The sequence below is a fragment of the Gouania willdenowi genome, chromosome 9 (genome assembly GCF_900634775.1).
Source record: "Gouania willdenowi chromosome 9, fGouWil2.1, whole genome shotgun sequence".
Taxonomy (NCBI): Eukaryota; Metazoa; Chordata; class Actinopteri; order Blenniiformes; family Gobiesocidae; genus Gouania; species Gouania willdenowi.
The window spans coordinates 7696492-7713024 of NC_041052.1; the positions used below are offsets into that span (position 1 = coordinate 7696492).

At 35.8% G+C, this 16533-nt stretch overlaps 1 protein-coding gene across 1 annotated transcript; it reads right to left on the reverse strand.

The window, feature by feature from the left end:
- Positions 1-943: 943 nt before the first annotated feature.
- On the reverse strand, positions 944-16099 carry naaladl1 (N-acetylated alpha-linked acidic dipeptidase like 1). Its single transcript, XM_028458614.1, has 19 exons — positions 15900-16099; positions 15622-15794; positions 12952-13073; positions 9748-9867; positions 8428-8620; positions 8252-8345; positions 8072-8176; positions 6697-6782; positions 6499-6618; positions 5329-5414; positions 5036-5099; positions 4824-4891; positions 4608-4699; positions 3710-3803; positions 3449-3530; positions 2740-2913; positions 2526-2613; positions 2338-2430; positions 944-1286 (listed from the first exon to the last, which is right to left on the reverse strand). Exons 1-19 carry the CDS (start codon positions 16097-16099, stop codon positions 1109-1111), a joined length of 2232 nt encoding a protein of 743 aa, XP_028314415.1. The 3' UTR covers positions 944-1108.
- Between the last annotated feature and the right edge of the window lie 434 nt (positions 16100-16533).

The window sequence follows — 16533 nt, forward strand, 5'->3', positions numbered from 1 at the left end:
GCCTCATGTTTTAATCAGAAAATTGACAAAAAAAACAGAAAAAAAACAATGCAATATGTAGAATTTTTTTTTTTTTAATTTATCTTTTTCGCAAATGTCTTAAAAAGCAATATGCTGCACAAAGTAGGAGTGTGTTTTTTCCAGTCGGACAAGCTTTCTCATCCGAGAGGCGAGTGAAGATGGGGAAGGGCGAGTTAGGGGTGGGAGGGTATTTAATATGATGTTGGGGCGGGTGGGGAGGGGGGGAAAGTATGTATATTTAAAAGAATAAACTCTGCGACTGGTACAACCTGGTTGTTGGTTTTCACTGGTCTGGTCTGGCCTGGCCTCGCCTCGCCTCGGACACTGAATTTGTGTTTTCACACTGCATTACTAATGATTGCTTGGCTGAGTAGGTATTTCCCAGCTAAGATAAAAGAGATGATCAATACTTATTTACATACTGCTGTCTTCTAATAGAACAAAGATAATAAAAAGTGATAATTTGTTAAAAATTAATTTAAAAAATCCATCTGACATAATTTTATGCAAACAGTCGTTCGTAAAGTTGACACTCATAAGAATAGCGTCTGTGTTTTAATAAAAAAAACTGACTCATTGGTTGATTTGATGTCTTGTTTCGCCCTTTCACACAAATAACTAAATATTACCTCTGATTTGATTAAGTGTTTAGGGCCGATCCAGTCATCCTGTCTTTTTTATTCAATTTTCATATTAGTAATTTTGCCAGGTTAATGAGTGAAAACAATGATACAAACTAAAGTTTAAATAACAATAAATATGAGGCTTCAGGAAACCTAACAAACATATGTTCAGCTTTTATTTATATATAACTGTTCATTATTGTCTGAATAAATGAAACCTTAACAAATAAATAAATAAAAATCTTGCTGGAATCAAACCTGTGCATGTAGGATTATAAAAAAAAAAAAAAGTCAAACCACAACTTTGGATTTTTTTATTTAAAATAAATGTGATGCACTTTTTATTTCCTCATTAGCAAATACACAATATACATATTATTGTATTTTTTTTTTTCTTCTATCAAATCTTAACATCTATTGCTGTAATATATTATTATAGGTGTGTCGTAGGTGCTGTATTTCCCTCATATGACATTTTCCAGCATCCCAGCAGCACCATCAATGGCCTGACTCAGCATGGACATATGGTGGTGCACCTTTTCCCAGTCACCAGTCTGTCCTGAAGAGTCGGCTTTAGCAAAGGCGTCGGCTAGGCCCGGAAAAGTTCCCACATTAGCGCTGCTCGAAGCCCAAATCACATGCCTGCACAAACAAACATGGAGGAAAAAAATAGTGGACATTTGATGTATCAACATATATATCATAAGCCATACCCTTGTTGGCATAGAAACTTCATGTAAATCACCTACATACAGGGGTGTCAAACTCATTTTATTTCAGGGGCCAAATACAGAGCAGTTTAATCATTGTGCCCTAGTTTATGCTTCTATGTATACGTAAAATACTAAATATGTAAGAAACTAACAATATTCCAGCAATAAGTGACACATCAGTTCCAACAGGATCTTCAATTCAAAATTTACTAGATTTCGTGACCAATTTCTATTTAATTAGGGGAATGTTATGTAATAATTTGAGGAAAATTGAAGGATTTTGTAAGAAATTTAAAGATTCTCAACAGTTTGACTTTAAAAATGTCTGCAATCATGCATTATACAGTAAACACCTGTGAGCCCCTGCAAATATTGTTGAGTTTAATTTACGAAATTATTCATGTTTTCTCTGTCTTTACTTTCTCCTGCGGGCCGAATTGGACGGTCTAAAGGGACAGGTTTGGCCCCTGGGCTTTGAGTTTGTTTGACACCTGTGACCTACTGTACAATATCCAAGCAATTAATGACAGGTATCAGTGCTGTATCTTCTCTTCAACCTTCCTTAATTTTGTGATCATTGTTTGTGTAGTCTAGGGCAATTTTTTGTGATTTTTTTTTTTTTTTTTTTTCTTTAATAAGAAATTTTAGGATTTCAGAAGAGTGGAGCATCTTTTTTGTACAATTAGATTGTGTTTAAAAATGACGGTGATCTTGTGACATAAGGATGGGAAAACAGTATGTCTCTGCAAATACTGTGGAGTTTCAATGAATTTATGAGCTTTAATGGACTGAGGTATTTACATCTAACTTTGACCCTTATTGGGCCTTCATTTTGACATGTGCCCCAGTTAGAATCCAGAGGATGTTTCTGTAACTTTGCTGGAAAAGCAACGTAATCCCTTCATTGCAATACCAAAGAAGACAACAATGACTGACAGTTTAAGTTAGGAGAGAAAAAACTAAAGTCTGGTGCTCCTCACCTGTAAGCGTATTTATCTGGGAAGGCCAGAGGGTTTAAAAAGGCTCGATCCAGCAACATGAGCTGATCGTTGATCCTTCGTACCTTTAGTGGCCTGTGAGAGAAGATGAACAATGAATGAAAGCTCATGGTTATGTACGGTAAAGAATAGATGTAAAATAATGTGATTATAAATGAAGGAGTGTATACGTCTCATTTTTCAGGTCTGAACTGAGGATTTCTTCGTCCAGTCGTTTGGCTGCTCTGCGAAAGTTGGTGGCGGCATTTTTTAGCGGCTCTGAAATACAACACGGTAAATGTAAACGTCAAAAAGCTTTTGTCCTGTCGGACTGTGGCAACTCTGGTGAAAAACACAAGAAGCCAAAGGAACTAAAAGTGGATTTAAACTCTAGCAGACTTCTACCCATTGAGATGTTCCTGCTGCTCAGTTTCTCCTGGTACAGATCCACTGCTTTGTTCAGGTAGTCCTCCAGACTCTCAGCGTAGTCACTGCAGTTCAAAGGCAGCACCAAACTGTCAGCCAATCGGATCAGGACATTCCCTGCTGTCCTGGCAACAGCCTGGTGGCTGAAGAATCCTGGGATCAGGAGAGAGTTCTGATTAGAATGCATGTGGGACCTGTACTGCGTAGCTGAATTTCCTCTCATCGCGCCAACTTTCGGTAATTATTTTGTGTGTCCTGTACTATGACGTTGGCTAACTTCTTACTGGGGTAAATCACCATGGTAACTTAGGCTGGATGACTAACCTGGTTGGGACCCTTAACAGTGTCGTCAGCTTCCTGCCTGCATTCCGTCCTTCCTTCATTCCTGATTTTTCTGCCGCAACAGTGTTGTTTTTGATCTGAATTATGGATTTTAATTATTCATATTTTGAAAGAATTATTCCTTAATTGTGACGTAAGTTGCTCTACAGAGTTTGTTCGTGATTGTGATTGGTCTGACGCTGTAATTTCCACAGGTGTCACCCGCCTTAACGTGTTTATATCCAGCTTCGTAGGACAGGGGCTCTGGCTGAGAATGTTTGGATAGGTGAAGCCTGGATATACTTATCCAGCTTTGTAGTACAGGCCTGTAAATAGAACACACAGGATGACTAGCAGTACTGCTCACCTGGATCAATGAAGTTCGAGGCATAGTGAAAGGTGTCGTACGCTGTGTGGTAGGCAGGATAGATCCGAGCGTTTGTTTTACTCTGAGGAAACAAATGAGAAGTTTGAGCTGAGGAAAATCATTGGAAAATAAAACAACATTTTTTTATTTTTTTTCCAAGCTCATTTAGATTGAAAAAAAAAAAAAAAAAACGTTGAAAATGTAAACTTTTGTCACATGCACTGTAAGTTATACAATCAGAAGCAGCTTTTCTGTAATTACCCTGTCGTATGTGTATGACAGGTCCATTGAGGCGATGCCCAGGTAGTGGACAAATGGAGCGTAGTCACTTCCTGCTCCTGACAGATATCCTACCCTATTACACAGACATAAGGACAAAAATAAGGAGGGAGCACATTGGGACTGCTTTCTGTTTAAAAAAGGATGAAAAAAAAGTAGATTCATTTCTAGTGATCTCGTCATTTTGAAAAATAATATATGCTTCTTTTTTTTTTAAATATGTTGGTTTATTTGTAACATATGAGGCATAGTAAAGCAAACTGCATTTGTATAGCGCATTTCATACACAAGGCAATTTAATGTGCTTCACATGATTAGAAAACAAACTGATAATTATTTATTTAAATATTCAGAATAAGATGATAATCAAATCTAAATGCATAAGATTTAATGTCATTATTATTATTTCCCCAAGAAGGTAATATTTTTAGCTGCATTTATTGTTTATTGTTGTTTGGCTGGTAGCACTGGATTCTGTACTTAAAAGATTTTTACAGACTTTTGACCAAAGATAGATCTTACACTATGGAGGATTCCAGAACATTTTGGAGGGGATCTGGAACATTATATTGATTTTGGATAATTAAAAATCCCTATATTGCTCATTATTGGTGAAATTTAAAAAAAGCATATCTTTATTCCTAATTGACCGAACTTTATGAAATTTGACTCGGTTATGTTGGGTTGGTTCCTCAATTATCCCACCTCGTTTCATTGAGATCAGATTTGGATTTTGCATTTCATCGGGATTTTTTGGAAAAAATGGGGGTACGCATACCTTTGTATTGTTATTAATGGGGATAGAATTTTTTTCCAAGCGTAAAGTGTTGGTATCATGGAAGATTATTTGTCGCTCTGACTGCGTTCATTAGTGCGTTACCTTGGAATGACTCCATGGGTGGGACTTGTTCTGTTGCTGAATTGAACCCAGTTGTCGTATACAGATGTGGAGTCCAGTCCAGGTGCGCTGACCTAGAAAACAGATGCATTTCTTCATTTGGTGTTATGAGGACAATATTCTTGTTTGTACTGATAATCTAATCAACTCATTAGTTAACTTTTCTATATGTAGCTCGCTATAACATTAGGAGTTTACCTGTCTGGTGGCTGTAAATAGGATGTTCTGTAAGGACGGCATAGCAGAAGCCCTTAGCGTAGCATTAGCTGAAGAGATAAATGCATGTATTTGTCATCATGATTAACTCGTAAATCATAGTAGAAAAATCATATTTTGTTCCAATTGAATGCTATTGATTGGCTTTATTTTTAAGGTGGATTAAGAAAGTGAAGGAACTCAAGGCTTCTTACCAAAAACAGCAATGTCCACGTTTATGTAAGCGATAGTCCTCTCACTGAGCATGGTGAAGTATTGCTGGGAGAGAGAGTGAAAATTACCGAAAGAACATTTTTTTTATGTCTGTAAGAAACAGCACTGTTACAATTTAAGTTTCTGAAATAGTCACACAAAAGATAAACTAAATATGTTCTTTTGTATGCTGAAAGAACTCACCACTGAGTTTGGTTCTGAATGCATACACACACACACACACACACACACACACACACATGTAAAAAATGACTTTTAAAAAATGTAAACAAACCTCTGTGTATTCTGCAGACCCGATCAGACCAAACTCCTCCGCTCCCCAGCTCCCAAAAATAATAGACCTTCGAGGCCTCCACTTGCCTGCAGCGGAGAGATGCAAGAACCAGAATCCATCACCAGGGGTGGACTGGGACAAACATTCAGACCTGGCATTTTTTTTTTTTTTTTTTCTTTTCTAAAGGATTTTTTTGGCTCTAGTGGCCTTTATATGACAGTTGCTTGACAGGAAAGGGGTCAGAGAGAGCAGGGAATGACACGCAGGAAAGGGTCCCAGGCCGGGAATCGAACCTGGACCCGCTGCAGGTGAGGAACTATAGCCTCTGTACATGGGGCGGGCGCTCAACCCACTGACCTAAACACCGCCCCAAGACCTGGCATTTTATGTCCAGACCAGTTCACCACATTTTCAAAGGACAACATGTAGAAGCCATTATTTAATCAGTGATGCTCAACATGGGGCTTTTTTTGTTATCATTTTCATTATAATTCTTCCAGAAAACCTTAAAAGGGGGACATTTTTAACCCCTTTTTACCTATTTCCTTTGGCCATTTTACAACTTCCTTGGTCCCATTTTTGCCCCTTTTCAAAAAGTTCTGACACCTTTTTCAGACTTTAGCTTCCTTTTGCCAATAAATACCTCTTTTTTCCCCTTATTTTTTGTCCATTTTTGCAAGTTTAATTTGACACTTTTGTCCAATTTTTGTCCTCCTTAATTTTTTTTGGGCAACTTTTCATCCAAATAAGCAAACTTTGCCCAACAAATACCACTTATTTCCCTTTTTCTCTTCATTTTGTCTCTTATTTTCCACATTTTTGCACTTTGTAGCTATTGTTTGCCACGTTTTGCTAATCAAAGCTACCCTTTGCCATTAAATACCACTTAGTTCCTCTTTATTTGCCCATTTTTTTTTGCCCACTCTTGACTGCTTTTGGCCCATTTCAGTCACTTTACACTCTTTTCTTGCCATGTTTTTGCCACTTTTGGACCATTTTTGGCCATCTGTTACCATGTCTGCCATCACTTGCTCTTTGAAAAAGTAGCGGGGTCGACGGCCCACTGGGATGATTGCCCGGTGTGCCAGATGGCCAGTCCACAACTGGACATCACCAGTGTAGTGAAAATAACCAGACAGACATTTCATCAGAGCTAGAGGTTCTCCTCACCCTCCTTCACCATCTTGCCCAGCACCCTGGACAGTTCTAACATGACCGACGTCCCACTGCTTGGGTCGATGGCACCGTGAACCCAGCTGTCCCTGTGGTTCCCATAGATCACATATCTGTCTGTACACACACACACACACACACACAGTTACAGTGGGTCAATGCACAGTCAATGCTCACATACATTACGTGTCTCACCTGGCTCAACGCTCCCTCTGATGACTCCCATCACATTAGATGAGTTTTTTATTACGTCTTGGTTAAAGATGGCCATTTTAACATCACTGAACGAAAGGTGAAAGTGTGAGTCAAACAAGATGAGAAAAGGTGTTCCTTATATAACAACTCAATGTGAAATGTTGGCGGAAAAACAAGTGCAAAAGCAGATTATTATTGCTCTGCCTTTAATTGGAAGCACATGAAATCATCATGTAGTTTGAGAAAAAACATTATCACAATGTAAGGATGGTAGATGTATGTTTTTGGTGTCATTTAGAGTACAATATTTGTGTTGCCATTTTGTCTATTTTTTATTTTGTGTCTTTTTGGAGTCATTATGTGTATTTTTGATGCCATTTTGTGTCTTTAGAGTCATTCATGTGTATTCATTGTGTTGTTTTATTTATTTTTTGTTGTATTTTTGTGTATTTTGTCTCATTCTGTGTCTTTGGGGTCATTGTGTCTTTTTGGAGTCATTATGTGTATTTTTGTTGACATTTTGTGTCTTTTTGGAGTCATTATGTGTATTTTTGTTGATATTTTTTGTCTTTAGAGTCATTCATGTGTGTTTATTGTGTCGTTTTGTAAATTTTTTGTTAGATTCATGTGTATCTGTAGTCGTCGTGTGTGTTTTTGGAGTAAATTTGTGTATTGTTCATGTTTTGTTGGTTTTTCTGTCATTTTGTGTGTTTTTGCAACCACTTAATGTCTTTTTGTCATCATTTTGTGTTTTTGGAGTCATTATGTGTGTTTTCTGGGTGATTTTGTATATTTCTGTTTCCATGTTGTGTATTTGTGCTCCTATTGTGTCTTTTTGGAGTCAATATGTGTATTTTTGTTGCAATTCTGTGTCTTTAGAGTCATTTATGTGTTTTTATTGTGTTGTTTTGTAGATTTTTTGTTGGAGTAAATTTGTTTTGTGGGTTTTTCTGTCACTTAGGTGTATTTTTGCTGTAGTTTTGTATATTTCAGTTGGTTTTTTTTCAAATGTTTTTGTAGTTGTCTTGTGTGTTATGGGAGTCATTTTGTATATATTCCATATTTTGTTTGGTTTTCTGTCATTTTGGAGCCATTGTTTGTCTTTTTGGCGTAATTTTGTGCTTTAAAAGTCATTTTGTGCATTTACTTTGGTGGCTGCACAAAATTAGACTGAACGCTGCATGTGGTTCATGTCTTTTGTAGATTATAAGTAAAAAAAAAAAGACGAGATCTAAGAATATCAATCGTCATATCAGAAATAACACAAAACAGTACAAACAAAAAAAATACAATTGTGTTACAGATTGACCAGATTTATGTTTGTCTAGTGTATACACAATAGTGCTGTTGTTTTAAAGGTGTCACTATTTCATACCTGTTGTTGAAAGCAGACTCAGGTTTAAATCCCGGCCCTCCAAAGTTGTAGGTACAGTTGAAAGCTCCCTTCCATTCTGTTGGAGCTCCTTCACCACCCAGCTCACTGTAAACACGATAGAAAGAAATAACCTAAAGAAAGTCATACCCACGTTATCTATTCAACCAACAGATTACGCACCAGATTAATCGATAGGCATCCTCAAACCCAATTGGCTGAATTGGAATGGGTGGGACTCCAGTAACATTCTTGAATGGGATTCTGTAGGTTTCCTCTGCAACACATTTCAGACCATATTTAAACCCTTTAGAACATGCATGTGGGATTTGAGCCAAAGCGTAACTATTTCTAATCACCTTTAGCTGCGAGGTAGGGGGTCAGCATGTCTCCATACTGACTCCCAAAGGCTCCTCGTTCGACCCCAGAGGGCGGAAGGTACCAGGAGTGAGGATACGTCTCGTTGATGTCAGACATGAGGCCGTCATTGATGTCAAGAGGGTCTGTGTAGACGAGCACTCCAATGACTCCATAGGGGGCTGCATTAATGGCCTTTAGAGGAAACACACACGATGAGAACACCTTTAAATGGAAACCCATGAACATTTCTTGAATGTGCCATAATCTATGGAGGGAGATAGATTTGTATGTTTATTCTTCTTTTTTTTTCTTCTTTTTTTTCTTTTTTTTTAACTTTCCAATAAAATAAATAAATAAATAAAAATCACTTCAATAGAAAAAGTGTTCAAATACACAACAAATATTTGAGATGCAAATAATTACATTTGAACCTTTTTTTTCCTTGTTTAAAAAAGTTTCTTTGATTGTAGTAAACTTTTTTGATTAAGAAGTTTTTTTCTTTGTTTTTTTCTTTGATTGATTTTTTTTTACTTTTTGATTGAATAATAAAGACACAAATGTGTTACCCATAATATTGCCCAAATACAAAAAAGATAACTTTCTTTTTTTTTTTTTTTAGAAAAAACCCCCTTTTCAATAAAAAAAAGTTTACTTCAATCAAAATAAATATTTTCAAAGAAAAAGTGTTCAAATGCACAAAAAATATTTGAGATGCAAATAATTACATTTGAACCTTTTTTTTCCCTTTTTAAAAAAAGTGTTTTTGATTTTATTTTTTATTTTTTTTGATTGAAACATTTTTCTTAGAATATTTTTTCTTTGATTGAATTTTTTTCTTTTTGATTGAATAATAAAGACACAAATGTATTACCCATAATATTGGCCAAATACAAAAAAGATAACTTCATTAAAAAAAATTTAAATAAACTTTTTAATCACAGAAAAAAGTGTTCAAATGCAATTATTTGGTTGTCAAATATTTTTTTTTTAGCATTTGAACACTTTTTTTCTCTGATTGAAAATATTTATTTTGATTGAAAAAGTTTTTTTTTTTTTGATTGATTTAAAAAAAAAAAAAAAAGAATAATAAAGACACTAATCTACCTCCATAGTAATATTCCTTAATTCATGACCCTAATCTTTAATATTTACATTTGTTTCTCTTTCCTTTTATATTCCCTTAATGTGAACTTGAAACCACACACCGTGGTTACACATTTATACGCACAGAACATTTGTCTCATTTCGGTTTAAAAGTAAATCTATGTGAGTGTAAAGAGACAATTGAGCAGCTTCAGTAAAATAAAATGGAGACTCACTTTGGCTCCTCTTCCTGCTCCACCGTATCTCGTGATGGCAATAGTTCCTCTAAGGTCCACCGTGCGGTTCAGAAGCTCATAGTCACTTGGTTTCCCTTGATTGGCATAAACCAACTTCCCCTAAAACAGTCAAAGATAAACCGTCAACGTAACAAACAAAAGAGAACAATTAACATAATCGACTTGGTTTAAATTATCACACTATAGCTTTAGCACACAATGATTCTGTGCGGATGTGCATTTCTAATCATTTTGTACATTTCTATTCCTTTTTCTCTCCATGTGATTGAAGAACGCAAACTGTAATAATAAAGACACCCCCGTAAAACAAGAATAAAAAACAAAATGTGATAATTTTTTATATTCTTCTTGTTTTTAAAATAAAATAGCAATTCATATATTGCTTTGTGATTAAGTGAAAATCTACAAAGTTACTGTATACCACAGTAGCAGTACCAGGAATTAATTGACTTGTTTGAAGTGAGGGTTTTCCTGCATTTCTCTAACGTAGAAAAAAAGAACACATGTGGTCAAACATTGACAGTGTGCCAACAAATAGTGAATAACAGATAACATGTGACTTATCTGAGTGTACAGGTGAATGAGCCACATAAATCCTATTGTTCATCATTATAGGTGTTTTTTATGGCTCATGGCTCATTTGATCACAAGGTCCCATAAACACTGTGTTTAGAGTGCACAGAATGACTCGGTCATTATAAAGTGACACAACTAAAATCTACTCAACATTGTTCCAGAATAATCTCATCTTTCTCATTTGTAATCAAGTCCGTTGTCTGCCCGCCAGCAATTTTATTTCATTGTTTGTTTGCGAATCAGTTTATTTCTTCGTTGATTGTTGAGCTCAAAAGCATCCATCAATAGATCATATATTCACTGTTTTATGTGGCTCAGAATTGAGCCTGTGCGCCTTCCTTGAGGAAATGACTATTACTATATTATATTATATTATATTACTATTACTATTACTCTCCAACTCTTATTAATAGTTGAATATTTTGAGGATTCTTGAGTGCTTTTAGATCCTGTAACAACAATTGTCCAACAACGGGCCCTTTAATGTGACCCTATGTTTCTGTTTAGATGAGTATTTTTCCAACAAATATTCAGACTTTCCATCTAGCGTTAGGAAAAAGCACAGTTCAACTACAGCAGCTGTAAAAGCAGTAAGTGATTTTATGACTTTTTAGATAAGAGCAGAAAGATAAAAGCGCTGTACAACTCATTTTTATTGTTTGTCCAAGGCCTTTGACAGTAAAAGTAACGATATCAGGATGCAGAAGCTTTCCAGTATCACTAGAGTTGGTTTCCAGTCCTCAGTGGGAACAAGCAGAAGATCATATCTTTCTGTTTTTCATGTTAACTAAATGTTCAATCTACTACTTTCTATTTGGTTATATCAAAATAAAGCACAGAATGTCACTTTCATGCACATGTTCCATTTATTTACTGTGCTGCCTTCCACACCAACCAATCTCAGTGTCATGAATTCTACTTTTAAAGGTGCAGTCTGCAACTCTTATAAAAGTGTCTTTTTGTCATATTTGCTAAAGCTGTCACTATGTACGCTTTACATCAGACTAGTAGTTTGTGTGAAAAATAACAGACTCATTGAGTCCCCCCTTCTGCTCCTGCAACCTTTGGCAGATTGCCAGAATGCACCGTGACCGAGCAAAAAGAACCAATCAGAGCCAGGATTGTGTTTGATGGACTGTCTGACAGCTGTTGCTCACAGGGCCCGCCCCTTTCCCAGAGCTAGAGCGCCGTCTTTTTTTTACAGTGTATGGTCTGGAGGAGTAGAAGATGGAATTGGTGACTTTTCTGCTTGAAAGGTATTTACTGCTGCTTGATTTACATTATGTTTGATGTGTAATTGTTGCACTAGAACTCTGTGGTGCATGTGTTGTTTATGTGCGCGCTGTAGCCTTCGTGTGGCTGCTGTAAGTGACACTGTGTTGTTGCTGCTGCTGAGGTGTGTGCACATTGAGAGAGAGAGAGAAGCGCTGCAGTAATATGCTTTTAACAGAGCATGTTATATTACTGTGATGTTGCTGTCGGTCTAACGTTAGCTTGTTAGCTTCTCTGAGGGAGGGACTTTGGAAAGTTTGGAGGCAGGACAAGAGAGCAGCGGGGAGGGAGGGGGAGAGAGGGATCTGAAAGTTGCGGACTGCACCTTTAAATTTCTTCACACCAGTTTAGAATTGAGAACTCTGGATTCAAGTGGGTAGCAAACCATGTGAATCTTTAGAAACTCTATTAAATTATTTATACTGCAGTCAATAAACAGTTAAAAGGCTTGGATTTTCTTTAACAGTTAAAAGACTGAATATTCTTATATATAGGGGTGTCCCGATCCGATATTGATATTGAATATCGATCCAATATTAGCCTGAAAATGAATATCGGATATTGGATTCAAATTTCTGAACTCTCCGATTTTTATATTTTTATTTTTGTCCCTCAATTAATTTTTGTATGTATTTTATTCAATTGTAGAATACTGTAGATATTATGTTGAAGGTTAACATTTATGTAACCAATTGGTTAATAATAAATGGGTCAGTTTTTCTCATACCGACTGTTGTTGACTATTGTTCTCTGTTTGAGTAACTTGATCAAGCATTTTCTAACATTCCACACTATAAAATAAGAAATATTTATTTAAAGAAAAAAAAAAATAGTGTAGAATATGGTAAAGTTACATTTTTTAATGTTTATTTGCAAATTTAAATTAAAAATAATTTTCTCACAATTGTGACTTTCTGATAATTATGACTTTACCAACTTTACTACTCATAATTATTTATGACTTTTTCCTCATATTTATGACTTTCTTTCTCATAGTTATGACTTTACTGACTCATAATTATGACTTTACTGACTCATAATTATGATTTTACTAACTCATAATTATGACTTGCCAAAGTGATTTTCCTATTTTTTCAGTGGCAGAAATGGGCTTCCATGTCAGATTTTTTTTTTTTTTTTTTAAAGATCAACAATAAGTGATTTATTTTACAGTGTAAATGACTCCGATAGTGACTTATGGATATTTTTTGTAGTACAGTTCAGTGCATGATTATAAGTTGTATTTTTAATTCCTTTAATGCATCATCAGTAATAAAACTTCCATTGCATTTGTTCAAACTTGATTTGTGTGCATGTTCACACATTATTTCATACCTTTGGTTGTCCTGCAGGGGAGTATGCAGCGTAGGGCTGAACTATGTCTGGATCTTCTTGGTCTTTAGTGTAGTTCTTTTCCTTCTCTCTGAGGGTGTATAGCACAGTGTCGGACGAGCTCACTGAAATAGAACAAGATGCTGTCTGTTTAGAAAAATAAACACCCTTGGCAATTACAGGACACAAATCAAAGATGTCTGATGTTTGAGTGTTGACATGCTACTGTTGGTAACAGGGGTGGACTGGCCATCTGGCAAACCGGGCATCGCCCTGGTGGCAAACAATAGTGAAATACGGCAAAAATATGGATCAAAAGGCGGCCAAATGTAGGAAGAAAAGGAAGCAAGCGTTATTTTTGTGCAAAAGGTAGATTACTAGGATGGAAAGTGTCCAAAAATGGTTAAAGAAAGGGCAAAAATTGGATGTTGTCATAAACCATTTGCAAAAATATGAAAAAAAAGGGGGCATTTATTGATAAACGTTTGCTGAAATCTGAAAAAAAAAAAAAAAAAAAAAAAAAGGCTCAAAAAATGGTTAAAAGGAGCAAAAATGGACAAAGGAAGAAGTGATATTTTTGGGGAAAAAGGTAGCATATTAGGATGAAAAATGTCCAAAAATGGTTAAAGAAAGGGCAAAAATTGGATAAAAGTGTCGTAAACAATTTGCAAAAATGGACAACAAATAGGAAAAAAGGGCAAACGGTAGCTAAAATCTGAAAAAGGTGTCAAGAAAAATGTAAAAAAAAAATCAAATAAAAAAGGGGCAAAAATGGGACAAACGAAGTTGGAAAAATGCCCAAAATAAATTGCTAAAAATGGGTTAAAAGTTTTAAGGTTTTCTGTGATTACAATTAAGACATTAAGAGCCACATATGGAGCATTACCGACTTAATAATGGTTTTGTCATGGTTTTAATACATATTTTCAAATCTAATGATAGCAGAGTACACAAATTAACGCCTGACTCAGTCTGATGTTTTAGTGTCATCATGTTACTGTTGGTAACAGGGGTGGACTGGCCAACTGGCATACTGCGCATCATCCCGGTGGGCCGGTCCGGTGGCAAACAATAGTGAAATAGGGCAAAAATCTGAAATCAAGAAGAGGCCAAATGTAGGAAGAAGCAATATTTTTGTGAAAAAAGATAGCTTATTAGGATGAAAAGTGTCCAAAAATGGTTAAAGAAAGGGCAAAAATTGGATAAAAGTGTCATAAACAACAAATAGGAAAAAAGAAAGCTAAAATCTGAGAAAGGTGTCAAGAAAAATGGTAAAAAAATAAAAAAAAAAGGGGCAAAAATGAGACAAAGGAAGTTGGAAAAATGCCCAAAATAAATTGCTAATAAGGAGTTAAAAAGTTTCAAGGTTTTATGTGGGATTATTAATTAAAATTAAGAAATAAATAACCACATGTTGAACATTACCGACTTAATAACGGCTTTGTCATGGTTTTAATAAATATTTGCAAATCTAATTTTGGTTGCCTCACAGCAGACAAGGCCTTGCACCCCCCTTCAGATCTTTGGCTCCCACCCTCGGGACCCCAGGTTGAGATCTAATGGATCTCTATCGTAATAGAGGCCCCCAAACAGCATCTTGCGTTTGGGCCCCCACAAAGCTAGAAACGGCCCTGCCCATTAATCTCGTCTCACTCCTCGTCATGACATAACTTGTGATCTGACATCAGGGTTGGGGTCAATTACATATTTCCATTACAATTACGTCTTCAATTATCCATGTTCAAATACAACAAAATTATGATTACGGTGACCGGCATTTTTTCCAATTACAATTATGTTCTCAGTTACTTAAGTTCAAATTCAATTATCAGTAATCACAATTACTGAGCCTTTCATAAATAAGTGTTAGCTTTCTGTTAGCATCTCTTATGATAACAGGTCAGTTTGACCCCATGTCTTAAATCAACTGTAAAAAAATACTAAAAAATATTATCTATCATCTAATTTGTTTCTCCGCAACCCTGAAATATGACAAAGTGGGTCTAAAAATAGATGGATGGATCTAATTTGTTTCTCATCTCTTGGTTACCTTGTTAGACTTTCCTAATCAATGAAAATATTGGTATTAATATTTTTGGTGTGGGCTTCTGAGCCTGTTTTTTTGTCAGTACCCTCGATTTTAAAAAGATAAAATGATAAACAATAGAACTGAAATGCAGTGGGAAAAGTTGATCTGAAACAATTTCTAATAATTGTTAACTACGTACTGTATGTGTAATCCATAGAACTGTAACATAGCTCCCCAGTTTTAAATTTTGATTAAATTGTAGTTGTGATAGAATTTCCATGCCATTTACAATTACATCTGAACTCAATTACAACAGACAACAGATTTTTAAATTTTTTTAGTTACAATCATAATTACGCCATCATTTTAATTCATTTTAAATTACACCAATAAAATTATAATTGACCCCAACCCTGCCTGACACTTTAATAATCAATAAAGATCGATTGATCGCTATAGCTGTCCATTTTAATCATTGAGCTACATGCATTTGTTAATTACTCTGCTGCTACGCATCGAGATGTAAGGACTTCTACTTGGTGTCCTATGATAATCTAGTGAACTGGTCTGGATACAAAATACCAAGGCTGAATATTTGTCCCAGTCCACCCGTGGTTTGTAATATTCACCCAAGAATGACTCACCTACAGTGACTTTATTTGGGTTTTTGGCATCTGGAAATGACAGGTAAACCTCATACTCTTCTCTCCAGGCTTTGTCCAGACCACTTTCAGGGTCCTGCCATCTCTTCAACATAAACTGCACTGTCTGCTCATCTCCTTCACTAGTGGCCAAATGGGGCACCTTAGTCAGCTCTCTATGGGAGAAAACAAAGTCTGCGGTTCATATATTTAAATCAGGACAAGTATATGAACATGATTCAGTGACAAACAAACATATAGTAACTTACTGATTCTCTTACCTCAGATTTTCTTCAATATTTAAACGATCCACTTCAGAGAGAAACTTCTCAACTATGTTTTCATCCACATCTTTCCCAATGTCATTAATCCATGATGGTGCTGAGCTGCTGTTGTTGGTGATGCCAAAGTGACCGATAAGAACACCTAGAGTCAGTGCAACTGCACCACAGACCAGCCCTACCAGCACTGTCTTTATCATCCTCCCTGCTCTCTCTGGTTTGTTCACTACTTCACAATGTGCTTTCTCCAAAAGTAAAGGGAGTTTTAAGGCCTGGAAAATCTTTAGAAACACAAACTTACATAAGAGAACACCTTTGCCTCTGGATCCCAAGTGCAACAGGAAAGACCTCCCATTTTTAAGTTAATCATTGATTTTTTTTAACTTTTTGTATTTTTATTTTTAATTGAAAGAAATGTATTTATTTCAACACACTCGTCTGATGGCGAGCAAGTTTCTAACTTGTGAAATTATTGTTCTCACATTTTTTTTTTGTGTTAGTTAGACCTAAAAATATCAACTTTATGATGAGTTTTAGTGTACGTGGGTCACAAGAGAGCAACGATTTTTATTAGGGTCCTTTTGATTTGAAATGCCTGGTTTAAAACCAGTTCTTCAATTATGTAAATTATTCT